General features: G+C 43.1%; 3 protein-coding genes across 4 annotated transcripts; 1 reads left to right on the top strand and 2 right to left on the bottom strand.

Moving 5' to 3' along the window:
- Positions 1-1,287: 1,287 nt before the first annotated feature.
- Positions 1,288-3,174, bottom strand: LOC120789253 (potassium voltage-gated channel subfamily F member 1-like). The gene has a single exon (XM_040125849.1). The coding sequence runs from the start codon at positions 3,172-3,174 to the stop codon at positions 1,666-1,668; it is 1,509 nt and encodes a 502-aa protein (XP_039981783.1). The 3' UTR covers positions 1,288-1,665.
- Positions 3,175-6,552: 3,378 nt separating this feature from the next.
- Positions 6,553-13,782, top strand: pdia6 (protein disulfide isomerase family A, member 6). Of its 2 annotated transcripts, none has more exons than XM_040125028.1 (13): positions 6,553-6,647; positions 7,027-7,168; positions 8,019-8,076; positions 8,884-9,010; positions 9,374-9,480; positions 9,594-9,742; positions 10,264-10,378; positions 11,153-11,293; positions 11,730-11,814; positions 11,929-12,001; positions 12,090-12,248; positions 12,352-12,448; positions 13,514-13,782. In XM_040125028.1, the coding sequence occupies exons 1-13, from the start codon at positions 6,629-6,631 to the stop codon at positions 13,583-13,585; spliced, it is 1,344 nt and encodes a 447-aa protein (XP_039980962.1). In that variant the 5' UTR covers positions 6,553-6,628; the 3' UTR covers positions 13,586-13,782. The 2 variants fall into 2 exon arrangements, with proteins under 2 accessions (XP_039980962.1, XP_039980961.1); XM_040125027.1 differs by having other exon boundaries at positions 9,591-9,742.
- A 334-nt stretch (positions 13,783-14,116) lies between these two features.
- Positions 14,117-25,883, bottom strand: hpcal1 (hippocalcin-like 1). Its single transcript, XM_040125029.1, has 4 exons — positions 25,572-25,883; positions 17,842-18,340; positions 16,747-16,852; positions 14,117-14,878 (listed from the first exon to the last, which is right to left on the bottom strand). Exons 2-4 carry the CDS (start codon positions 18,217-18,219, stop codon positions 14,781-14,783), a joined length of 582 nt encoding a protein of 193 aa, XP_039980963.1. The 5' UTR covers positions 18,220-18,340; positions 25,572-25,883; the 3' UTR covers positions 14,117-14,780.
- Between the last annotated feature and the right edge of the window lie 594 nt (positions 25,884-26,477).

Genomic DNA, 26,477 nt, shown 5'->3' with positions numbered 1-26,477 from the left:
TTGTAGAGGGAAACATATCACTTTTTTTGTGCACAAAGCCCGCATTAAAATTCAAGACATTTGGCTTATTTCATACAATTTTACAAAATAACACTGGGCACAGAAACACAATCTTGATATAGATCATCCCTCCAGGTTGCGATAAAATCATTCCTCTGACATCTGAGACCTAATATTTGAATTAAATGTCAAATTTTAATTATGTGCCAACGTATGTAGTTTTTAAGGATTGTTTTATTTGTGCAGCCGGTTTCATGTCAGTCTGACTAATGTTGTGGGAGTTGAGACCTTTCAAATTGTGAGAAAATTTAACCTTTAAATATAGCTCTCATTAGGCCAATTTGGAGTTCATTTTTAAAACATGGGCCACAGTGTGAAAAATATCATCCCTTCAAGTTTCATCAAAATAAGGGTAGTAATGCATTGAGACACATTTGACAGGCAGATACAGTGCTATTAATATTCTTACACTTCCTGTGTTATGTTAATAATCTGCTGGCTCGATAATGCATGCCATTTTGATGGATTAGTGAAAAAAGAAGTCCTCTTTATGTATATTCTTTATTTATATTTCCATCAGAGTTCCTCCTTTGCCACTTTTCAGACGTTATAACTAGCCTGTGCTCTGAAAAACTAATTTCGAAAGTTCAGTAACTCAACCAGTGGGGTTATTTTTGTTTTGATCTCCCGACTGCTGCTCCTTCACCTCGCCCACGCAGGTCAAGTTTATTCCACTGAACCGCCGGGGAGGAGCAGAGTGGCGACGGCCGCTGCGAAATTTAAAGCCACCGTAGGAGCGTGCCCCGCGGCCGAGGAAGCTTCTGAGGTCCCGGCGTTGGCAACATGATCCTGACGCAGTCGCTGCTTTTAACATTCCCGCACAGAAGGGTGTTATATCTGATATATTACCTCACAATCATATAGTTAGTCAGTTACAAAAATAACACTGATACCGAGAAGATCACAGTAAGTAACAGAAATGAACAGCCCTGATGATATGTTGCTTTTATATTCCCTACCATACCCACCGTCTTGCCCCAGTGTGTATTTAAAGTGCTTGTGGCGTTCACTAGAGACTTTGGTGAAATTTATGGCGTTATAAGTCTCTGTCACTTTTCAACGCCTTCAGTTTTGTTGTGATGCCTGTACATCCTTCACAGACCTATAATGGTATGAATACATTCCTCTTCCCTCCTAGAGGAGCTGCCAACTGCATCTTCATTATTTAAAAAAAAACAAAAAAAACATTCATTGTGATATATAATTCTGTACAGAGGAATAAGCTACAATGCAGTCTACAGTGTGAGTGTGAGGATTGGGGATGGGGGGGTGTTATATAAGGAGCCTACATGGGAGAATCAGTGTATTGGCTGTACAGACAGTACCCCCTCAGCCTACAGGGACTCGCTGCGCAAAGGCACAGCTCATCAGGTCAATATCTCACACATATGTCCCTTCAATAGGCGCAATTTTTCAAAATATAGTACGGGTCCTTTGAGGCCACTAATGCGGTTTCTACGAGGCTATTTACAATCTGAAGTCATCGCGGTATCAATAACCCAGAATTAGAGATTAAGTTTGAATAAGTCTACAATGAATAATCATTTTGATGTTTTGTTGTTGTTGATCTTTTTTTGGAGAGTCTTTTCAAATTCCGCAGGGCCTTTAGTGTTCATGGGACAAAATATAATCGGTGGTCTCGGGTGTGCTTTCAAAGCTCGTGTCCTTGCTGGGCGTCGGTATGCCTGCCCCTCCCCTGGAATCCTTCAGTAAAGGGATGTATGTGTCACTGTGACAGGAGCGCATGGCGTTGTCCCAGCCCCCCGCGCCGCAGACGTGTTTATGGGCGCCGAGTGCAGCCTTCACCCCTCCGGCGCTGGAGCGCAGCGCCATCAGTTCAATCTCGTGCTTGGCCGCAGTCTCCAGCACCTGTTGCTTGTTGTAGAACATGACAAAATTGTTGATGATGGGGTGTATGGGCAGCGCTATGGCGATCACCCCACACAGAAAGCTGATGGCCGCGTTGCACCGACCTAGAGTGGTCTTGGGGTAGACGTCTCCGTACCCCACTGTGGTCATGGTGATCACAGCCCACCAGAACGACTGCGGGATGCTGGTGAACAAGGTGTCCGGGTGGTTCTGCTCCATGGTGTAGCCCAGTGCGGAGAAAAGGAAGACCCCCACGCCCATATACATGAGAAGCAGGCCGAGCTCTTTGAAGCTGCTCTTCAGGGCGGACGTGAGGGTCTGGAGCCCGGAGGAATGGCGTGCCAGCTTGAAAATGCGCGCTATGCGCATTATGCGTAACGCCTGCACCGCCTGCTGCACGTTAGCCAGCTCCATCACTCCGGCGCCGAAGGAGGTCAAAATCAGCACCACGAAGAAGGGCATGATTGCCATGAAGTCGATGATGTTCATGAAGGACAGGACGAATTTTAGTTTGTTAGGGGAGGAGATCAGCCGTAGGAGGTATTCCATGGTGAACCAGCCGATGCACACCGTCTCGATGACCTCCAGAGTCGGGTGCTCCGTCAGATTACCCTCGGAGTCCTCCACCTGCAGGTCGGGGATGGTCCCGACGCACATGACCACGGAGGAGACGAGGATGAAGATGAAAGAAACTATGGCGATTATGTGCGCAGGCAGCGAGGATTCCGGTTTCTCCATCAGCCTCCAGAGGCATATCTGGAAGCGCTGCCAGCCCCCTGCGGTCGGATCTCCTTCTCGGTCCACCAGGATAGTTTTCACTTTCTCTGCAATCTCTGCAAGTTCATCCTCCACCTCCCTCAGGTGGCTTCGACAGCATTCATCCAGAAAATCCGAGCCGATTTTCCAGAACTCCATCTCTTTCATAAAACAAATCGGGCAGATGCCTCTCCTCATGTGTATCTCTCCATAATAATACAGCTCAATGATGCACTTAAAGGCTTCGGGGTCTCTGTCAAAATAGAATTCCCCAGTGTCGGGGTCGTAGTCGTCGCACAGCGAAGATATATCTTCCGAAGACTTGGTGGAGCAGTCCACCAGTTCTGCCAGCCGGGTGTCCGGGTAGCGATTCAACACGTCACCATACAGCACCTGTTTCACGCCGCCGATGTTAACAACAATCTCTGCCTCTTCGCTGGCTTCGGAGCCGTTGCAGTCTGCATACCGCGTCCTCTGGGTCCCCCACATTATAGGCTGACAACAAGTCCCACCTAAAACCCAAAGCCCAAGTGATCGAGGTTTCCACACCGCTGTCCGCAGACGGAGTGAACGCGCGCCGCCGGACGCCCTGGCGCGGTGCGCAAAACCTGCAAACTCGTCTGGTCTGCGCGTTTTCGTTGAAGGAATAAATGTGTTTGCTCAGAGGGGTCTGCGGCGTCAAGTCTCCTCAGTTCAATACAGCCGTGTTTGGCAGTGAACAGTGCGCCTGTGCGCTCCCAGAAAGTTGGCATTCAAGTGCGCGTAACGTCAAGTGAGACACAATCAAACCACGGGACTTCCGGCGTTAACTTCCAAAACAAAGCGAGTACCATGCAACAATGTAGAAATTAAAATCCCTCCCTAAATGTAATTTGGGGTGGGTTGAGGGTTTTTTTTGTTTTTTTTTTGTTATTTGTTGTTGTTGTTTTTTTCTGGGGGGTATTTGTATGTAGTGTCTATTTATTTTATTTTAGTTATTATACAATTCCCACTTACAAGTAAAAGCCATGGATTCAAAATAGCCCTCAAATTAAAATAGTTGCAGAAATATTAGGAAAATGTAGCCTACTTAAAGTACCAAAAGGCATGTAAAACCTTACTCTGCAAAGAAACCACTGACTATAGCTCTCAGATAAATGGAGTTTAAAAGGGGCATTGTTTTCTCTTTGAAATGTGGGTAGAAGTGTGAAGGAGCACAACACTGAAATACCTCAAAATTGTACCTGAGTAAAGTTTCTTAGGTACATTCCACCATAGCTAAATACTTAGCAGAAAATATTATATCACACATCTAATGACAATCACCAGCTGTCCACAGCCAACTTTCCTTCTATTGTATTCTTATTCCAGTTGTTAGATTGAAATAACTCTTGTATTATTTACACCACATTAATCTTGTGATGAATTAACTCACGAAAAAGCATTGAAACAGCCTCAACAACACTGGCTTATTTGAGTGAAATTATTTTATAGGGGCTCTGTCGTCATTGTCAGCTGCCGCGGTGACCTCCTAAGTGAATAACGGGATGGCATGGGCATGGGATGGTCTTATAATTAATTATTGTATTAGGCCTATTGCCACAGTTTCCCTTCGTGTTGAATCTATTAAACAATGACCCCCAGTGACAATATAACCTAGCCAGACTATGCTTTTATTTTTAAAGGCAAACTCCCCGTCTTCCGGTCGTGTTGTGTGACAGACTGTGTGTGTCTGTGTGTGTGCGCGCGCGCGTGTGTGTGTGTGTGTGTGTGTGTGTGTGTGTTGGCGCAGCGCAGTGCAGCCGGGCACAGCAGACCACGAATATCCGCGGTAGTGTATTGGATCTGTGAAGTAGCAGACGGGGGGACTCGGGGACTCGCACTCCGCTGGGTTATCGCGACAGCTCCGGGAGCAACAGTTTAGTTGAAGGTTATCGATTAGCCGGCAGCACCACGCTAGTAACTTAAATCAACCCGTTACAACAATTGCCTCTAAAATCTTCTTTTTTTTAATGCCCCAGACCTGGACGCGTTAGACATCATCCATTTTGAATATATTACAGGCGGTCACCAAATGCCTCTGACGAGGTGGACTCGGGCTGAGTAACGTCAACTTTGTCTGAGGGAGAACACCGGCTCTGTGAATACTAGACCAGTGTAAACGCCGCATTGCACGGCTCCGTGGTGATGCCAATCGATAGTGAGGGTTGGGGAAGTGGTCTAAAGTTCCCCAACGAGCGCCATTGGAGGGAGCATGGCAGGAATTTGCTGGTGTTTCCCCCCTCGGTCGTCCGGCTCTTGTCCGAATAATATTCATTACAATTTGTACTTTAAGTACAACTGAAGTGTGCCGCAGTAAACTGCACTGAATTATTGACCGGCGGACCGGTCGTACAAGCTCAACGGCACTTTGCCTTGTCGTTTGCCTCCACCTAGTGACAACGCCTTCACAGTACCGTAGCCTGAAGGCTTTTATTTTTTCTGCCTGTAAACACCGGTGCATACCACTGGGGATAGGAATCCGAAGTGATTAAACAACAGTCTGTCTATCTATCTGTCTGTCTATCGGTCTGTCTGTCTATCTATCTATCTATCTATCTGTCTGTCTGTCTGTCTGTCTATCTGCCTGACTATCTATCTCTCTATCTATCTATCTATCTATCTGTCTGTCTATCTATCTGTCTATCTATCTGTCTGTCTGTCTATCTATCTGTCTTTCTATCTGTCTGCCTGACTATCTCTCTATCTATCTATCTCTCTATCTATCTATCTATCTATCTATCTGTCTGTCTGTCTGTCTGTCTATCTATCTAACACCGTTGTACTTTTACTTGAGTAAAGTTCTGAGTGCTTTTACTTTTTATGGGGCCACTTTTATAGTGTGGTATCGTTGCTTTTACTTAAGTCGACGATCTGAATAGGAACCAACCAGTACTCTAGAGCTGAAATGCTTAGTTGATAAATCCTGTTAGATCGTTCGCGTGACTTGTTGCTTCACTGTGTTCTGACATTTTACACACTTGAGCGATCAGTCAATTATTGAAGGGGGAAAAAAGTGTCAGATTTATTGATAATGGAGATAATGGTCGGCTGTGGCGTTAAACTAGTTCTGCGCTAGAACAACACGGATTTGCCCGAGGTGATCTGTCTGTTAGTTACTTGACAGAGGGGAAGAAATGAAGCCATTTAATCAAACACAACTTTACAAATAAAAATGGGTTGAAAATAAAATAAAAGAGGTAAGGTTTTAAAACTGGGCTTTGAGAGATTTGATTTTTGCGGAGTCCGTCTTAAGTTGTACTTAAAGTAATGCAAGTTTCCAACTAACTCGGGATCACTCAAGTCATGTAGACGGGACCGACATGGAGCAACACTGGGGCCTTTTGGAGACCCCCTGGGCGACCGGGGGCCCTTGGCAGTCTGCGCAGTTGGTGATCCAGCCTCGTCCACCACAACCCGACAGCCCCAAAAGTTGTCCTTATGAATGGCTTGTAACTGAAAGCACCGGTAAATAATAGAGAGTAGCCCACTTTAAGTTGCATTTCACTGGAAAGACACGTATCTCGAGGCAATGCTCATGGGTAAAATACCGCAGCACCAGCCGCTCTCGTTGTGTGTAAACGTCGACACGATGCAAGCCGCCGCTAGACGCTGGACCGACTCAGCCTTGTCGCTTGTGTCGCGCCTCCTCGTCGCGCAGTTGCGTGCAGTTGCATGTCCTCGCCGTCGCCGCCTCCTCCTCCTCCCCTCTCTCTCGCCCAGCCCCGCCCGCGTCGCCTCCGGAGTGCCGGCTCCGTGAACCTACACGGCGCGCGCTGATTGGCCGAGGGCGCGGCGTCGGCGCCGGCGGGACCAATCGGCGCGGGCCACGGTGAGAATTTTTTTTTTTCGATCCGCTTTTTCTGCGGCAACGGTGCTGCGCGCGTCGCTAACCGAGGGGCACGAGCGCAGAGCAGCTAGAACCATGAGACCGCTTCTACTTGGTGAGTGACCAGGCCGACGGCTTCCCTTACTCCTACGAGACGTAACGTTGCTTTTCGTCCTGCTTTTTGTTTCTTCTGAGTTTGCCAGTGCTTGGCGTGTTCGACTTCCTTTCTCTTCGCAGCCGCGCTGAGCCGGAGTCGCTATGTTAAGGTGCACAAAGCGGTGCCAGGCCTCCGCTAACGTTGAATCAGTGAATGAACAGACGTCAATTTCCCTCGCCGTTACACACATTTGCGAAACAAGAATACAAACATACAAACTGCCTTAAAGTAGGCCCGCGGTGTCCTGCTAGCGCCCACTTTAGCTGGCGTGGGTGCTTATGAAACACACTCGAGCAAACATGGTTGAGAGTAAACCTCCTTGTGTCTTCTCCTCCAGGGGTGTTGGGCTGCTCCCTGGTCCTGTCCGTCCAGGCTTTGTACTCAGCTGGCGATGATGTGGTTGAGCTCACCGCCTCCAACTTCAACCGGGAGGTGATCCAGAGCGACGGCCTGTGGCTGGTCGAGTTTTACGCTCCCTGGTGAGTCCCCGCGACTTTAGCGGCCACTGCTCAGTGCTGACAAGCGTCTACGGATCCGCCGGGCGGCGACACGGTGACCCGGGTTTCACCGAAAGCATCTCACGTCGAGACGCGTCGGTGTTTTGAGTTTGTTCGCACCTCTCCTCACCGAAACATCCGCCAAAAGAGTGTAGAGGCTTGTACACAAAGTGGGTAGCACCTCCCTTGGGTTGAGCAGAAGTTTCGCAGTTCCAAGTTTAGTGGTAGGGTGCCTTGTCCTGCAAAAGCAATTCAGAGTGATTTACACAGGGATAGAAACAGTAGAAAATATGTTTTAGCGTGCACACAAAGACCTAATTTAAAGCTAAACTGAACAGGAAATGACTTGAGTTTCTTCATAAAAGTTGCCAAATTTTGGTATCTGGGTATTTGGAGAAGACGGCTCTCCCGTGATCTGGGGAATCTGCCTGGTCGATAAATGTGAATCATGTCACACACAGTGAATATTCATGGGCCAGACCATTACGTGCTTTACAGACAGCACCATATATCGCCAGTGGTGAGTACACCTGTAGTCTATGTAAATGAAAGGTGTTATCTCTGGATGGTTTGGTTCTTTTTACTAGGAGTGACAAATACTTGTGAGGTACTGAAGGACTACAGGAATATTTCCTGGTAAAATTAAATGTTTCTGGACATGAATACTGTTTTTCTACCACCTGTCTCATTTTCACCGCTTCCTAACTCATTAAGCATGTCTCTTATAAATCTAATTGTCAGCAACAAAAGATTTTCGTCATTTATCACTAAACGTCAATATCAGTTTCATTCATTATTCACGTCCCTGCATCTCTCGTGTTTGTCATCACAGGTGTGGTCACTGTCAGAATCTAGCTCCAGATTGGAAGAAGGCTGCCACTGCCCTCAAGGTAAACAAAAAAATCTCCCATCTTTGAATTTATTAGTAGGTGGGCTGTAGACTCACTGAGTGGCAGACTGTTGTGTCAGCTGTAGGCATTCACAGTTTAAAAAAAAAAAAAAAAAAAAGCTTCAACTATTGCGGAGAAACATTAAGTAGTTCCAGCAGGGCTGGGCGTTGTTGACTAAATCAAATATCAAAGCATTTTTAATGAATACCTGTATTGACAGCATTACAATATTTGGGGGGCCGAGCAGTTATAGTTTTAGACAAAAGAAAATATGACTTAAGTCACGCAGGTATAACGATAAAACCGGTAGAGGCATTCATTTCACTCAGCTGCAACAACAACAAAAAAAAACTTCAGAAAAGTGTTTAACGATGAAAAGCAGTTAAGTTGAAGACCAGGACCAAAACGCGATTGCCGAACTCTACCTCACACCTTTTTGTTAAACCAAAAACTGTTTTAAACTTTGTAACTCAGCAAAGAGTCATGAGACTTGACTATATGGGCCTATAGTCAAATGTAAATGAATAATATTAACTCTGTTGCAGATAACAAGAGAGTTCACTGGATAGAATGCGCTTTATGGACTCATTCTATCACTTCTAATGTGACTTTTGTCAACTACACTGTTTGTGCAGACAAATCCACCACGCACAAGTAACTGTCGCACCGCTTCACTAACACGCTGACTTCCAGAGCTGTAAAAGCGCACGCAAAAGTTACGAGAAGAGAATGATTAACAGATACCTTTGTATTCTGTCGAAATTAAAAGAAAAAAAACCCTAACCTGCTTGTTCTGCAATTCTTCAGGGAATTGTCAAGATCGGTGCCGTAGATGCAGACCAGCACAAGTCACTGGGTGGACAGTATGGCGTCAGAGGGTTCCCCACCATCAAGATCTTTGGAGCTAATAAGAACAAGCCGGAGGAGTACCAAGGTACAGGCGAGAGCACTGCCATTTCTCCAGCTGATCACACAGTTTTGTTTTTTGTAAATTTGAAATCTCCCTCCATATGGACCTCCTCAAGCCCCGCTCAAAAGCTTTGCTGAAAGAAAAATCTTAATAAGCTTAAATGTAATCAATTCTATCAGGATAGTCCAGCTAAAAGGGGCTATAGGTGTCGGAGAGGCAACACACTTGCATTACTTCTTTCACAGTAAATTTATTTGCTTTTAATGCCTTTTTTGGAAACTTTTTGAGTGTTTTGTGAAGTCTCTGGGAGGAAGACTTTCAGGATCTGTTAATTAAATCCTGTTTTTGGCTGCAGTGACTGAAATCGGAATTTTCTTCGTCCCTCAGGTGGACGCAGTAGCCAGGCCATTGTGGATGGTGCCTTGAACGCCTTGCGCAGTCTGGTGAAAGACCGGCTGAGCGGCAAATCTGGCAGCTCTGGCTACAGCAAACAGGTAGATCCAGTAGTGAACCTTTTGCAGAAGCCTTTTGTTGCAGCTATTTGAAACTGCAAAGATGAAACTCCTCAGTGAACGTGGTTAGGTCACGCTCAACTGTCTTCTAGCAGAGTGGTGGTGGTGGCGGCGGCGGCAGTGGTGGTGGCAGCAAGAAGGATGTCGTCGAGCTCACAGATGACAACTTTGACAAGATGGTGCTGCAGAGTGATGATGTGTGGATGGTGGAGTTCTTTGCCCCCTGGTGTGGACACTGCAAGAAGTAAGTTTGGTACCTGACACAGTCCCTCCCAGCCATAGGAAACCGTGACACAGTGAGATTTATGTCTTAGTCTCAGTACAATACAGGTCGATGGAGTTTTGTTTGCTGCTCAAAGCACTGAAAGGGGATGTTTGAAAGACTGAACAACAGTTTTTCATTTTTGGAAACAATGTCCCAGTAAATCTGGATAATCCACAGACCTCAGTGAAAACATTTCATTGGGACGAATTCTTCAGTAGGAAGTAATCCCTATTATTTAAACTGTTCACTGAGATCTGGGCTATTGTATTCTAAGACCATTTGAATCCAGTGTGCTACATTTTCACATCTGAAGTTAGTACGTTTTGCACATTTGAAGACATATTCGTACTTAAACATTGTAATGAAATGAACATGAAGGTTAAATAAGTTTAAAATTCCAATGACATTTGTCAGGCTTTCCCAACGAGAATCATGAGAAGCTACACCAACCTCCATATTTGCAGTTTTTCTTAACCATCACTCTCCTCTGTTGTCAATAGCCTGGAGCCTGAGTGGGCAGCTGCCGCCGCAGCTGTCAAGGAGCAGACCAAGGGCAAAGTTCGCCTCGGAGCTGTGGATGCAACTGTACACCAGGTTCTGTCCAGCCGCTATGGGGTGAGTAAGAAACACTAAGTAAAATGGTGCATTGGTGCACATGTCACATACGTACTGCTGTACCCATAGATGCAAAAAAGAAAAAAATGTGAACTAGCACTGATCGGAGCAAACACCACCACAAAACAGGGATACAAAGTGAGAAATATTGGCCGCAGCTGCTAAGCGTGTCTGCCCCATTGTAAGCGATTTGTATTAGTTTAACTAAATTTAAACAGGCAAATTAGTGAGTGAACATGATAATCCACTAAGCCAGGGCAAGAAATGATATCTTCTTTGCATTTGTGGCCTTGACCTTGCAGACACACCAGTTTGTACAGTTTGAAATGGTTATACTGATTTCTTACCAGTGTTGGTTTAATGAATCCGGGGCTCTGCAGCCTTTTAGTAGAGCATGACTGTGAACTGTTGACTGTCCAAACAAAGCTGTGAAGGAAGAGCGAAAAGTAAAGATCCAAAGCAAAGTCTGGAAGGCGTCACTTCAGAGCATTTCTATATATTTCAAACACCACGACCGTCTCCAAAGATCCTTAATACAGTTGCATAACTACTAATAACATTTCAGTTTAAGTTGACATTGCAGTGTCAACCACTAAATACAACAGTTGAGTCCTGCCATTGAATGTCAAACATATCACATTAAAGGATATCTCTCCTCTACCGAATCCTTAATAAAATACAAATATGGAACTGAATCTAAGGAAATATTTGCTTCCCTAGCTCAGAACTGAAGAAATATGTGGGGGATGTGTGTGTGTGTGTGTGTGTGTGTAGATCCGTGGATTTCCCACCATCAAGATCTTCCGCAAAGGCGATGAGCCCGAGGACTACCAAGGAGGCCGCTCCCGTGGTGACATCATCGAGAGGGCTTTGGATCTGTTCTCTGACAACGCTCCACCTCCTGAACTGCTGGAGGTCAGTACGGTGGCGTGCTTGTATTATTGGATGCATGTGTGAAGGTTTATAGTGCTGCTGTTTGGCTTAGGTTCACAAAGAAGGTTCAACGCCAAGCAAGGATCTGGAGATGTTGCTTGATGTTGCACATTTGCACCTAGTACTTACCGTATTTATATTTTATATAATTTATATTTACATTAGTTTTAAGCATAAGCAGTGACAGCCACCACATGTGAACAGGCAAAAGAAACTGAAACGTCAACACAAAATCCTAAAGACATCACAGACCTAGAAATTGCTCTCTGGCAAGTCTAACAGCGACTGTGTGCTACTAAAGATTACACGAAAAAGATCAAAAACAGCATCTCAATCACTAGCGATAACCTGTATTCAACCTTAATACTTATCTGGAGTAAAACAAAATTTCGCTGTATTTTAAATATTTGTCTCTTAGATCCTCAATGAAGACATCTTGAAGAAGACCTGTGAGGACAGTCAGCTGTGCATAATTGGTGTGCTGCCTCACATCCTGGACACAGGTGAGACCAGACACACCTCTGACCCCGAACCTGTTAAACAGTTCAGAAATGTAACCTTAATGACCCTTATAATTCTTGAGTCGCTCACTGTCCACCTTCCTTGTGTCCCGGCAGGCGCAGCTGGTAGAAACGGCTATCTGGAGGTGATGATCAAGATGGCTGAGAAGTACAAGAAGAAGATGTGGGGGTAAGGATGAGAGACCATGGATTAACGTATTCTTAGTCCAGTGACTAATTATGACTGTGGGACTGATGAACTGCTTTCCCTTTGTCAGCTGGCTGTGGACTGAGGCAGGAGCTCAGATGGAGCTGGAAGCCTCTCTGGGTATTGGTGGATTTGGCTACCCTGCCATGGCTGCTATCAACACGCGCAAGATGAAATTTGCTCTGCTGAGGGGCTCCTTCAGCGAGACTGGCATTCACGACTTTCTCAGGTAGGGGGCGCTGTTGTCTGAGCTTGTTTCACTGTTGCAATTAAAAGTAAAGGCCTTTTCGGAGTAGGCTGAATGACGGCGTTCACTTGTTTCTTCTCTTCAGAGAGCTTTCTGTGGGCCGTGGCTCTACTGCCACGTTGGGAGGTGGGGCCATGCCCAAGATTCACGCTGCTGAACCCTGGGATGGCAAAGATGGACAGGTGAGTGCGAGAATCAGAGCGGTCTCATGGTCAGATTTTCCTATTGTATATTTGGATGATCACAAGCTCGAGGCTTTCAACTAAACAGCGTTAAGCTGGACAGACACTGTACATTTTTATTCATTTTATGCACTACATTAACTCGCACTGCACGTTTTACTCGGGCCTTTCTGCACAGCCGAAACGTATGACTCCTTTGCTCACACTGTACTGATCGTTTGACTGGGTCATGATGTGGATTGCTTATACTGACCGTAAACTCAAATCCCCTCATCTCCTTTGTCCATTGATAATTCGACCAAAGTTTATTCAGCCAAGAAAACCTCACGTTCAACAATGCTGTCAAAAAAAAAAAAGGCAGCGTTCTGCAAAATTCTACAACAAATGGAAAGCAAGTTCCTCCAGGGAACATCGTCTGGCATTGCCATCCCTCCACACAAGGCATTCTGAGCCCAGACTGTTATTTGTGGTTTCCCGAGTGTGGAATGAGCTATCAAATGCTATCAGAGTAGGGGCGTTGCTCTGTCTTCAAGAATCTCCTTTTAAGAATCATCTCTTCCGAGAGCCCGCTTCTCTCCTAACACCTCTAACACCCAAACATGCCTAACTCACGCTTACTGTGCACTTCCGTACCTGATCTCCTTTTACTTTGTCTTATTGAACAGATTTAGTACTTAGTGCTTACTCCAAGGTCTGCTACCATACTGAAGCTTTAGAGCTGTCTCTCACTTGTGAGGCGCTTTTGATGCAAAGCATCTGCCAAATGAGTAAATGTAAAATGGTACTTAATCCAAACGGTGTCTGCCCGGCTTAATACAATAAACCTCTACCTGCTTTTTGCTGCCTCTGCCCTGCAGATACACACTCAGAGCAATATATCAAGACAAACTTATGTAACAGGCAGTTGGAGTGCTTCCAGAAAAACAGATTATCTTTTCTTTTAAAGCTCTACTGATGATGTAAAAGTTTGGCTTGTGGTATGTATGAACAGGTTAGGCTGACTCTTCGTGCTTATCTTCATCTTTGCTAACTCTGTCTTTATCTTACACTCCTTGTCATCTTCAGCTTCCTGTGGAGGAGGAGTATGACCTCAGTGATGTAGACCTGGATGATGATTTTGACAAGGACGAATTATGAGCCCAAACGGGGCAGGATCTGATCCAGACTGGTTTGGTTGGATCTGGTCTGGTCCGGTCCTGCACGACCTGCCTCCCCTCTCCTGTGGACAAGTGAGAGGCCTGGTCGCCCAGTTACTGAAATACTCCAGAAAAGACACGAGAGACACCTGCAGTTTCTCATATCATCTCTGTCAGTCACATGGGGACAGGAGGGAGGGGGTGGGTGGGGGGGCGTGAGTGTTGTGTCCCTGGAGTGAACTCTGCCTCATGTACCTGCTGAACAGTAGAAGCTGCATATTTATACAGCCGCCGCAAGCTGAGGAGGGGGGAGGTTCTGAATGTGGCATTTCAGTTGTTTATTCTCAAGTCTTTTTCAAACATTGTCCCCTCTCCCTTCTTCAGCCATCCACAGTCACCTATTTTAAGATGTAACACTTAAATGTCCAACCTGGTGTGTCTAAATATATTTTTTCTCTTTTTAAAGCAGTGAATGAGAATCTTGGTGGGTTTACATAATGTCTGTCCAAGACGGGGGGGATACTGTGGGACTTCTTGTGTAGATTTTTCTTACACGACTTTATTTCAATTGTGTGAAAACAAAATGACATTTTTGTTACAAAAATAAAAAGGAATAAAAACAATCACGACCTCCTTAATCACGTAAACTGTTACAATATCAGAAAACACATATCACTGAGCGCATGCAATACCAAAGGCATATAGAGCTTGTTCAGAATAGCAACTTGTTAATTTACTGTTGATACCCTGAACAACAGTAAGCCACTTTTCAACACAATTAAGTCCAATCAAATTATACCAAGTGATGTAATTAGTTTCCTCAAGTGTAACATAATGGGAGTCATAATACTTGCAAGCGTATAATCCAGTCAGTATAAATACATGATATGGCACTTCACTTATGGAGAACGGGTAAAAACCATTTAGAGGCAATAGAGCTTTGGGGAAAAGCACATACACAAAATACCTCAACTCAAAAGCACATCATAGTCCACAGAGAAGGAGCCACATTGAAAAAAGACAATTATCCATTCATGTAAACATTAAGACAATGGAGTGTTGTTAAAATGAAAGGGTTGTCTGGTGGGGGTGGGGTGTGATGATGACCGAGCCTCTATCAGGTGAATAGCGTACAGTTGGACGGATGTGTGTGTGCATGTGTTTTAGAGAGTGTGCGTCTGTTATTGTCTCTGTCCTCAGAACTGACGAGAGGCTCCCTGATCCGACTGCAGCAGTCTGACAATGGACGGATCGCTCTTGGCACCTTTAATGAACTCCTCCAAAGACAATCTACCTGTGGAGCAGAGACCAAAAAAAGGATCTCAGTCACCAGCAGCTGAACATGTGACGGAGGGCTGAATCATGGAGCAGCCACCCAAGCCAAGAAAAGCCTCGGACGTTCCTTTTGAGCTCAAGTACCCCAAAATATAATCACTGCTGCCATCGAAAACATTGTACAGGCAAAGTACACTACATTTTTATATAAATTATAAAAAGCTTCCATTAACCTTTTTTTGAGTGAGTGATGCTGTTGTGCTATTTTCAGGTAATTCAGGAATTCTTTAGTTGTTCTTTAGTGTTAATTAACACTTTCACAAAAAGCAGGAATGGGCAACACAATTTTATTAGTATTTTATGTATTGATAAGAGTGTCAGAATAACAAATTCCTTTCAAGTCAGTAATCTTTGTAATTTGTTTAGTAATTTGTTTTAAGTCATTGTAATTCATTGGTACAGACCAGGTGCGACTATAAATACCGATGAGATGAAAAAAATCCAACAATTAAAAAATAGTCATATTAAAGTAAGACATGAATAAAATATTTGAATATCCAAGTTTTAAAATGTAATTATTACTTATAAATATTTCTATTACACGGGTTTCTAGAACTCTTGCCTAAACAGGGGACAACTACATATTCTTTGGCAACAACATATTTGTACAGAAGGCATTAAAGTGCAAAAGTATTAAAAATGATTAAATGTTTTAATAGGTATTAAAATGAAATGAGCAGCATTTGAGTATTGACATATTGGTTACTTTGATATTAATTTACCATCAATAACCGAATGCATCCTTGCACAATTTTAATATTTTACGTTACCTGAGATTTTTGTCTTACATTGCAAGTAAAATTTCTAAGCAATCAACAGTATCATCAAAAACTAAAATGAACACTAGCAGCAAATGTTGCAAATATCCGCGTGGCTTTATGTAAGTTTTGGCTGATTTACCACAAAGATGAAATGCATCAGTAGGCCATTTTTTTTTTTAATAAGTGCAACTTCCTCTCAGTCAGCATTAGTTGAAATTTCATTAGAACGGGGATTACACAAGTTTTGGTGGTTTTACCCCTCCACTACGGCCTGGTCTGTGGTACCATGTGATGTTATAAAACTTGAGCCTGAGACACACACTTTGACCTCCTGACTCTCTGAATCTTAGGCTTCACAACAAAGTGAGCTACCCTGCTGCCTCAGCCTCTAAACGTCATCCTGAGATGTAGCATGTCAATTACATTCAGAACAGGAAGATTTGGGAAATGTTTAAGCACATATCACGAGTGTAGCATCACCTTTTCACAATAAATCTCAAACCGCTGCCATCAAGACGGCTCAGCAGGCTAAAATGCACATCATGAAGACTTTTAATGATCTTGTGAGTTGTGTTTTTGTTATGTCATATTGTTATGTGGCACCCTATTTCTCTCTCTGTCTGTACCATCTTCCATCTTTCCCATTACTCCAAACTGCTCTGTGGTGCTTAGTGTTTAATGGTTAGGACACTTACATAACCTGTCTATAGTTTTTTTCTTTCTTGATGTGATGGTTGTCCATCTATAATTGTGTAACTAGTCATAACCAGTTTAACTACCAAGCCATGTAAGTTTACTTTTGTTTTCCAAACAGTTTCAGTCTGAGTCTTGGCATATTGCAGCTTGCAGTCATGGAGGATCAGCATACTCATTAAGTATCTATAAAAAGTACTTCTTATCTGCAACAAACACTACCTACCTTTTTCCTATTTTTTTTAGAAGAACCAAAGCAGGATGCAGGTTTCATATTAGAGTCCCACTTGCTCTCACTATTGATAGTGACAGCTGGTTATAATATTTTTCCGCGAAAGCACGCGCATAAAAATAAGTTTAACACCAGTCTTACCATCATTGTCAATGTCCATCTGTCTGAAGATTTTATCTGTCCTTTTCTCTGGCGTTGACTCATCCTCAGGCATCTTCATCACTGACGACACCATCTTGTAAATCGCCTACAAAGGAGGGTAAGAATGATTGCTGTTATGTGAATATTAATTTTCTTATTTATCTATGTGAAGCTTTTAGGCGTCAGAGATGGAAAATAGGACACTGATGCCCTGGCTGTTGCACTCAATGTAGGTTACTCTGAACAGGTGCGTCAGACGCATGGCTATAATGACACTATTTCGAATTATTATTTAAAGGTCTTTGATGGCTTTGATGAGAGAAGGATTTTTTGCTGAAAAAACAGAAACCACGCTACAGTAACAAAAGCACTGATGCTTTTTTTTCCCACATTCATTTGTATCCACAAACACAACGGACTGAGCCAATATTGATATGGTCTTGCAGGCTGCTCAGCTCACCATATTGGAAGAGTAAATATAGCCACAGTGATAAGAAAAAACAGAAAGGGCAGCCTGCATCCGTGATGTGAGCTGAAAATATCTTATGAATTCAGACCTGCAAATTAACACTAAGCCTAAACAGTGTTACTACATGCTAAAATATATTTTGCATATAATTCAAACACCAAACAGTTCTCAGTTCCAGTGGCTGAGGTGTGAGGATTTGCTACTTTTCTTTGTCTTATGTAATAGTAAACACAGTATCTTTAGTTTTTGGACTGACAAAGCAAGACACTCAAAGACGTCACCTTGGAATTTTGCAAATTGTGACAGCATTTTTCACTATTTTCTGACATTTTATAGACCATACAATCATTAACTATTAATGAATCAAGAGAATAATCATTAGTTGCAGCCTGACTTGGACTTAGAATTTGTAGAACAAGTAATAATTTACTTTTAGTTTTAAATTAATAACATTTCATGTTTTATATACATAAAACATGAAATCTTTTATGTATATAGGCTCAGCTTTAAAATTGTGCTAACCCCAGAGGAATGTGTTTAGATGCCTTCCTTTTATCTTTATTTTGCCTTTCTTGTCTGGGTTGAGATTCTTCCTATACAGAGCACATAAAACAGTTTGTCCTCACCTGCACTATCTCCAGCATCTCTGCCCGGCTGATGTACCCGTTCCCGTCCAGGTCGTACATGCTAAAGGCCCAGCGCAGCTTTTGCTCAAGCCCGCCACGAGATGTCACGCTCAGGGCAATGATGAACTCCCTGAAGTCGATGGTGGCATCGCCGTTGGTGTCAAACGTGCGAAAGACGTGCTCGGCAAACTTAGAGGCGTCTCCGTAGGGGAAGAAGTTGGCATAGATCTTCTTGAACTCCTCCACGGTCAGGTGGCCGGTGGGACAGTCCTTGAGGAAGCCGCGATACCACTCCTGCAGCTCGTGGTCAGTGAACTCTGTGTTTTCTCTCAGGTCGTTCAGGACCTCAGGCCGCAGCTTGCTGTTCTGTTTCCCCATGGCACAGCACTCTCTCAGGCAGGCAGATGGCTGGGCTGGTGTATCTACCTTCTCCTTTCACTTCTCCACTCTCCCTGTGTTTTTACTCTTCACGTCGGTGGCTGCTTGGCTTCCTCTGCTCCTGCAGGAGACCGACAACCCTAATTAATATCCTTGTGTGAATATCATAAATGATTCAGGGGTTCAATAATTCCTCTCAGTTCGCAGCAGTGTTTCATCATGAAATGTGCTAAAGATGCTTCTCAGGCAACTAAGTGGAGGGAGAAAATCTGGACAGTTGAGACAATGTCCATACCCAGGAAAAAATAATATTAAAACTCAGATGTCTTCAGGCCACCAGATGTTTGTGTATATATATATGTGTGTGTATGTGTATGTGTATGTGTGTGTGTGGTGGGGGTTGGCCTGATCTCTTCAGATACAGTATTAATCCTCTGGCACGGCGATCATTTATCGACCCTTCACTGCACGGTGGAGAGACGTGTCCTGGGGCACTGTAATTATCAATAAAGCCACTTTCTAAAAGGTCAGTCTGATGCTGACTATTGTTACTGAGAAGGCCAGACATTCACCTCAACAATAATCCCCACGTTTATGTGAAAATGAATATTCTAATTGATTTTAAGCAGGTGGAGTTCATGTGTTGATAAAAGAGAATTACAAAAGCTGGCAAAAAAAAAAAATACCAATGCAAACACGGGCACTGAAGCATTTGAGCCACCTGGGCCTATTCAGCTTTGGTTTCTGTGGTTTGTCTAAACCCCATGGTTATATCCTGCAAAATTTGTTTATTCATGTGTGCAAGGGTAGTCATGACTTGGGGTTATAAGGATTCATAAACACAGCAGATCCAGAATAAACCATAACAGCATAATAACTATCAGATGGGACACTTTGTGCATGCAACCCACTGATAAAACAGAGGCAAAAATTGGTGTGTTAGTAAGCAAAAAGGTTATCACATTTGCAAAGAAAATACATGGTGTTTGTGTGTGTGTTTATTTGTGTGGGTGTGTGTGTGTGTGTTGCATACCAATCAGCTGAGTTTCTTTCCCAAAAAGGAGGAAAAAAATATCTGCGTCATAACATTTATCAACAAAAAAGCAGTATAAAGACACGACCCTACCATGAGATCTACATGGGAACAAATATTTTTAGTATTTACCACCTAAAATTTGTCCTCATAACCTCATAAGAGGTTCGAGAGCAGGGTTATCTTTAGTGTCTGTTTCCTATGTGAAAGAAGGAAACAGAAAGAAAAAGAGATAGAGCAACAGACTAAAAATGTGAAAAGTAGCAGGAAAAATTGGTAAAAGCAAGTTACTTCAACCTTTTTGGAGATCTAGGGAAGAAATTGGCCAAAACCTGAGCTAATTTTTTACAACATGTATCTGGTAAAGTGTGAGTGGGAGGGACAGAAAGAGAGATGTGTGGGGGCAGGGAAGAAGGAAGAATGGAAAAAGTATGACACATAGAAAGAAAAACTATTTCCAGCTATGCTATGTGAGCTGCTTTGCTAATACCAGTGGTTCAATTACATAATAATCCCTCTGAATAACACCTCCACTCCTCCCAGTTACCTACAACGAATTTATGGGAGAGAGAGATGTATTATCCCCATGTTCTCTTCTTTTCAATTATTGAAATCCCATCGCTCCTGTGTTATTGGCACCAGAGCGATTCTATCTGACTTAGAACAAATGAGAGCAGTGCGAATTTGAATGAGTTCTTTTCGAAACACGGACGCCCTCATTTCTCCTAATTGTAATACCGGTGTCATTTCCTGCAGTTTTATGAATGTAAGTCACCGAGTAACGTGAGAGGCAAGCAGGTTTGAGTAACAGCCAGTGATACGAACTGTTAACAGTGTTCCTCAGGCTTATGAATGGAAAAAAATGTATGCATCTATATCAGATGCATAATACATCAATAGCCTAATGTTCATTTCTCATGTTCGAATTCGTTTGAACTTGAATTTTTGAAAACTGACAGGCGAAATGCTGTCATATCCTTTATGAATACCATGTTTTCAACCAGTTTGGTGTTGATTAACAGGGGTAATGGTAAACCCACCACCTCTCATAATTAATATTCAAGTAAAAGACAAAATATGAGTATGATTACCAAACAGTGTGTCCACTGCAACGTGTGAAAAGTCAACGGGAGTAATGAGGAAAGTTTTCCCTGTTAGTTGATGCACAATGCACATAAGATGCATGCTGGTCCTGAGGAGACTAAACATCAACATGTTGCTCAGCCAGAGCTGCGAGAAGTTGAGGTGCTGCAGCAACCCCACCTCCAGGTGGTTTATGTGCATTTTCTATTCTTATTATCCTTGTTCTTATTATTATTGGGGGGGATCACAGCACAACAACCAGCATGCCACACCATCTAATAACAGTAGGCTAACTTGTCTGCATTAGGCTGCTCCGTCGACTTTCGTGTTTAATGTTTCAGGCTGTGAGTGTATATTCCTCGATAGTTCTATTGCTGCGATCACCAGTTAATATAGTTCTGTTTTTGGAAATCATGTGTCCATGGGCAGGTGCACACTGGTCAGCTCTGAGTTTGTTGTCATTATTTCAGTATAAAATAATTAGGTTAAAATGCTTTAATATGCTGCAAATAATACACTGTATGCACTGGTTTAGAATTATTTCCCATTATTGCCTGTAATGATCTGAACGCCAAAAACGCCAAAAAACAAAAAGTCTGGCGAAGTCAAATGCCTGTCCAAGAAGATTTCTCTGTCTATGGGGCTGGTTATTATGCTGATATTTGCTAACACTAAACACATGCGCAAGTGAGGCTGAGGGGAGTGTCATTAGTTTTGCAGGTATTAGATCATGAACTAAAGTATTGGACAAATTAAAATTTTAACCTGATGATGCCGCCACATAAATCGTGTCACCAAAGTAATCACAATTGATCCTGAGGGGAACATGAATATGTTTACCAAATTTCATGGCAATCCATCCAACAGTTGTCAAGACTTTTCACTCAAAACCACAAATGTTAACTTCACTATGGCAGTAGAGAAAAACATCACAGGGCTACCCAAGTCAGTAAGCATCATCCTCTAGGGACGTGAATGTCTGTACAAAATTTTATGCCAATCCTACAAATAGATGTTGAGATTATTCGTGTAATAACTGAAAAACTTTGACCTGCTGGCTGTGCAGGAGGCAAAGTCAGAGGATCTCCATAGTCGGTAGGATTTATCGGCACCATGAAGGTCTGAACAAAAGGGGTAATCCATCTAATTACTGTTGAGATATTTCAGTCCAAAAAAACGTGGTGGACCGACCAACCGACAGACTCGCGTTGACATCCATCGACCCATAGTGCTAGCATGGCTAAAAATAGTCATTAGAGTGTTTTAAAATTAGATACAAATTAAATTAAAAATGAGCTAATGCTTTGCCTTATCCAACTTTGTAGCAAGCTTTTAAATGTTCCAGAGCAGGAGTGACCCACTGGAATAAAAGCGATGCTCACTTTGACAATATATTATCATTGTCGTCTGACTATGATTCAACTGGGCAATGATAAAAATCACGCACTGCCCTGCAGGCCTGAGCGTAGTTCTTCCGTTCTAACATGCAACAGGATGAGGAAGCGGCGTCACATGGACTTTTCAAGGACAGCTCAGTGTGCAGGCAGAGCTGGAGCAGACATAAATATAGGCGTTGCTATTTATTCCGTCAAACACACAAAGCCACAAGAAACCTAGACAATTCCAGGCTGAAGGATTGAAAAGTGCTGCCCTGACATTTCAAGAAGCTTTGAAGATAAATTAAGATTTTACTTCTAGGAAGAGACATTCTCAGCTAAGGAAGAAAACAGCAAAACAGTGTGTACTGTGGTTAAGATATTGTTAGTTAAAATTATACAAACATACTTATCAAAGATTGTGGATCGCAAGATTCCAGTGACCTATGAAATATGCTCATTAAAGCCTAAATTCTCAAAAATAAAATGTGTTGCAATTAAGGCTCATTTAATATTCTTTTAGTGACTTACTTTTTCTGAAAACAGAGAGAAAGTACGATCTTAGGGCATTTGATTAAAACTTATTTCTGGGTAAGTCTTAAGCTCAAAGACTTGCCTTATAATTGTTGCTTTAATCACGTATGAAATATTGCTGCAAGAAAACAGCTAAATTGATGGTTTTAAGTCAACGCTGGCTGTGACCCGCTGCAGGCATTATGGTATTCCATCTCTGCTGATAAAAAGGAACAAGTGATACCTGCAGTACGTATGCATACAGAGCTGCATTTGAGGTGTCACAGGATGTTGTTATATGTTTTCAGAGCTGGAGCCTTTATGTGAGCTATTCTGGTGGACTTTAAGTTGCTGCTTTGTGGTCAGAAATAACCGCTAGATGCGGCTTTGATATCCCTAAGACCTCCTTTGCAGAGAGAGTCACGTTCTCCCTGTTTTGATTGCTAGAGTTGCAGACTAAGTTCGTAAGCTCACCACAGTCCGCGACTTGCTCGATACATAGACAGCCCCTCGATACTGCCATTCCGCATTCAGTGTTTGCAATTCCCCCCGATTAGACAGCAACAGTCTCTCTCCTTGTCCCCCCATAGCCTCCACTGTTATGTAGGGTCCACTTTTTCCAGTGGGTTCCCTGCCTAATGAGACTGTTTCACACAGTCTCCAGTGCAGCATGTATCCCCCTCCCCGAGGCTACAGTGGTGATTGTGTAAACCTCCGACCAGGCCAGTTTCAGTGCTTTTCACTGCTTTTTGCCATTCCCAGGCCCACCTCATTTCCTGGGTAATGCCTTGTCAAAACAAAGAAAGCCTTTATTCTTTTCCCAGATGCTTGTTGCTTCATGTGCAGCAAAGAAGACATTCCAAAGACAGTCGGAAAGGACAGATGAAGGGTGTTTGTTTGGATACATACAAGCACGTACAGTAGATGCAGATGTGGGGAGTTGGACAGTGAACTACTGGGAAGTAGTTCATCCATAAAGCATGACAGACAGCAGATGGAGCTCATTATGCTTCTGACAGCGCATCAGTTAGTGAGTTTGGCAAACAAAAGACAACTGGTGTCAAAGTTTACATCCAAATGTAGAAAAAATAATTTCTTTTGCAAAGAAATGACAGAGATATAATCGATGGCCGGAATAAATCAGCAACTACTGTAAAAATCAATGAATCCTTTAAGTCATTTTTCAAGAAAAAGAAAAATGCCAAAAATGTACCCGGTTCCAGCCTCTAAATTGTGAGAATTTACTGGTTTTCTTAGTCTTCTATGATAGTAAATATCTTTGGATTTTGGACTGTTGGTTGGACAAAACAAGACAAGATGTCACCTTGTACTATGGGACATTGTGGGACAGCATTCTCTGACATTTAATGGACTAAATGACTAACTGACTAATCAACGAAATTACTGGCAGATTAATCAATAATAAAAACAATCACTAGTTGCATGCCGTTGTTAATTAGCTGGATAATTTCGAATGTTTTTTCCCCAAAATAGATTTGGCTCTATAGTCCGTGATGTCAAAAGGATCACAGAACATTTCCCATCCTAAAGTCTGCATAAACATGACAGAGACTATATTTTTCATGCTGTCTGTGTCACGCCTCTTTTGAATGGAATGTAAATGAAACAAACTGATATGGCTCGGTGCACAGAAAGAAAGCAGACCTCCCATTTTAGTGGTGCCCGCAGCCTGCTGTGCTGTGGATGAGCAGAGCACTCACCCACTGCAGCCTGGAGTACTGTGTAATACTGGTAACTGAGGCTGCATCAGGTGGGTGAGGAGTTGGTGCAGTGCAAAAGAAAGAAAAAGAGAAAATGAGCTCGCCGGTTTTTCTTGCTCTCAGCGCTGCTTCGCGGCAGTCTCTGAACTAGTGTCGGAGAAAAATCATGCAGTGGATCAGGATGAAGTCCCCCGACACACCAGTAGTCAAGGCAACAGGATGGTAGTGCTAAGGCTTATAAGAGGGAGGCGGTGTAACTATCAATCTGGGGCACACACACAGGGCAAGGGATACTGTATATCGAGCCTCAAGAGACAGATTTTTTCTGTGCATGCGTCTGTATATTTCAACTGTTTACTGTTGATTTTAGGTGCCGTTTGATCTAAAACAGCAATTTTCTTATTCGGTTTTGGATCAACCACGGCCATCTCTGCATCACACTCATTGCTTGATACTGTCCAGTGTACAAATTCTTATATTGCATATAAATGTAACTGATTTGTGAGCAAAAAGTTCACAACTGCAAAATCGTTAGGTGTATTTTTATTTCAGCAGTGGGTTTGTAAGAATGTCTTTCATCAGTCTTTTAACTGGTGAGTGGGCTCGTTTAATTTTTGGATGCAGACTCTCCACATGTTGGCCCTGGTCTCGTCATTGAAAAGTGTGAGATCCAATGGGGGAAAAAACCGGCAAAAAAAAAATAGTGTGGCTTAGTAGCTTTAATTAGCGGGCTGGCAAGCACAATTATGGCAAGACACAAAGTTAGAAGGGGTGGAGTGCCATCGCCAGCCAAGGAGCCTGACGTGCCTTTAGATGTAGGTGCATCAATACTGAGTCTTCAACCCATTTACTGTATACCATTTTTTTTCCTTTTTTTTTTTTTTACTGTTTACTCTTTATTGACTTTAAAAAAAAAAAAAAATCATATTGTGACTATATGAACTTATCATATTCTCAAAATTTCAAAATAAATTCGATAATTTGTTGGTTTCACCAGTTAAGCTTTATTTTTGGTTCAGGAAAACTCTCAGGACTCGCAAGAGTGACCTGAGAACAAACTACCGGCACTCGAGATCACAACTAGACAAATTCAGTCACACCAAACTATCACCCTACGCTATTTGTTCAGTATTATATTAACTAGTTATTGAAGTATTTGTTGTGCACAAGCGAGGGCTCGCAACAGCGGGGCACAGGTCACTGCTCCGTACGTTTTATCCAAATGTATCCTATGCGATCGTGCATACGTTGTGACAAGACTACTGATATCGGAAAAACATAAATATTGTGACAGTGAGGTCAACCATATTGTCCAGCCCCATTTGTCTTTAACTACATTTACAAACGAATATATCCCGTTAAATTTTGGTCAGGGTTTGTTCACAGTGTGTCTCAGGGCACTTGCGAAACTTGAGAGAAAATTTTTCGGGAGCCTACTTTTAAAACAGTTCAGCACGTTCGAAGTGTAGGTGAGACGCAGGCTAGTCTTTTACGGGTGTAGCCCTCGCAACAGCACCCCTGTCCTGGCCACACTGCCACATCCGTCCCGGGTAGACCCGCCGCTAGACGGGACTGGCCATTACAGTGGCCTTAAGGGGGGAACATTTTCAAGTCATGTAAACTTACCTGTTTCGGGAGTAATGGTTGTTCAGGAGCACCTCCACTTTCCCACTCCGCGGCGTCAACTACAGCCAAACTTAACCGTAAACTAGCGTTAAACTTGACACCTCCTCCCACTGTCAAAACTCTGTAAGGGAAAAATAAGATGCCGACGGTCGTCTGGCACTTTTCGGGAGGAAATAAAGCAAAGATATGAAGTTTTACCAGAATAGCGAAAATTTCTTAAAGCCAGGTTCGCACTGAGACCGTCCCGCCTCCGGTTCCCGATGTAACGGCTTTATCATTTAGTGGAAGATGTGGCACAGAGCTCGGTTTTCATCCGACTCGCCCAAGTCACCACTACGGGGGTTTGCTTCACTCTTTGAGGGCGATTAAACTTACTCCCTCTGGCTGCCGGAGAGGCGCGTACAGTGCGCAGCGACGGAGAGAGAGAGTTAGCGTCAGAAGTAAATGTGGCCGTTGTTTCGAAGGGATTTCACGGAGATTTGCCGACCCGCAGTTTTATGTTTTGTATATTAAAATCCCCCCCTGCGCAGTGAATGGATCCGTCCGCATTCGCTACTTCCACTGTAGAAACAGTCGCAGCAGCGTCCTGTGGAAAAAAATATAACTGGAGACTATTATTAGCACAATATCTAAAATAAACTGTTCATATTTGAGGGGAAAATCTTGATACCAGAAGAGACACACGGCAACTACGCCAAACACACACACATTAACATGCATAGACAGATTTTTTTTTAAAACGATATTTCTACACTAAATTTTCGATCAAACAAAGCGATTATAGAATAAGGTACAGTTCAGTATGATGTCCTATAAAAACCGGGTTTTATTTGTACTCTTCTATTATTAAGAAGCCTAAAGATACATAAGGTCGACAAAAAACACTGCAAGCTTCATAAACCCACA

The sequence above is a fragment of the Xiphias gladius genome, chromosome 4 (assembly GCF_016859285.1).
Source record: "Xiphias gladius isolate SHS-SW01 ecotype Sanya breed wild chromosome 4, ASM1685928v1, whole genome shotgun sequence".
Lineage (NCBI taxonomy): Eukaryota > Metazoa > Chordata > Actinopteri > Istiophoriformes > Xiphiidae > Xiphias > Xiphias gladius.
Note: the sequence above shows the minus strand (reverse complement) of the source record. Positions and strands in the feature narration are given on the sequence as shown.

Coding starts and splice junctions, on each gene's coding strand:
- LOC120789253 (XM_040125849.1), bottom strand. CDS start 3,174: ATGTGGGGGACCCAGAGGACGCGGTATGCAGACTGCAACGGCTCCGAA.
- pdia6 (XM_040125027.1), top strand. Junction 9,011..9,373: donor CAAGCCGGAGGAGTACCAAG/GTACAGGCGAGA, acceptor TTCGTCCCTCAG/GTGGACGCAGTAGCCAGGCC. Junction 11,294..11,729: donor CACCTCCTGAACTGCTGGAG/GTCAGTACGGTG, acceptor TTTGTCTCTTAG/ATCCTCAATGAAGACATCTT.
- hpcal1 (XM_040125029.1), bottom strand. CDS start 18,219: ATGGGGAAACAGAACAGCAAGCTGCGGCCTGAGGTCCTGAACGACCTG. Junction 16,853..17,841: donor AGATGCTGGAGATAGTGCAG/GTGAGGACAAAC, acceptor CCTCCTTTGTAG/GCGATTTACAAGATGGTGTC. Junction 14,879..16,746: donor GATGGACATTGACAATGATG/GTAAGACTGGTG, acceptor TCTGCTCCACAG/GTAGATTGTCTTTGGAGGAG.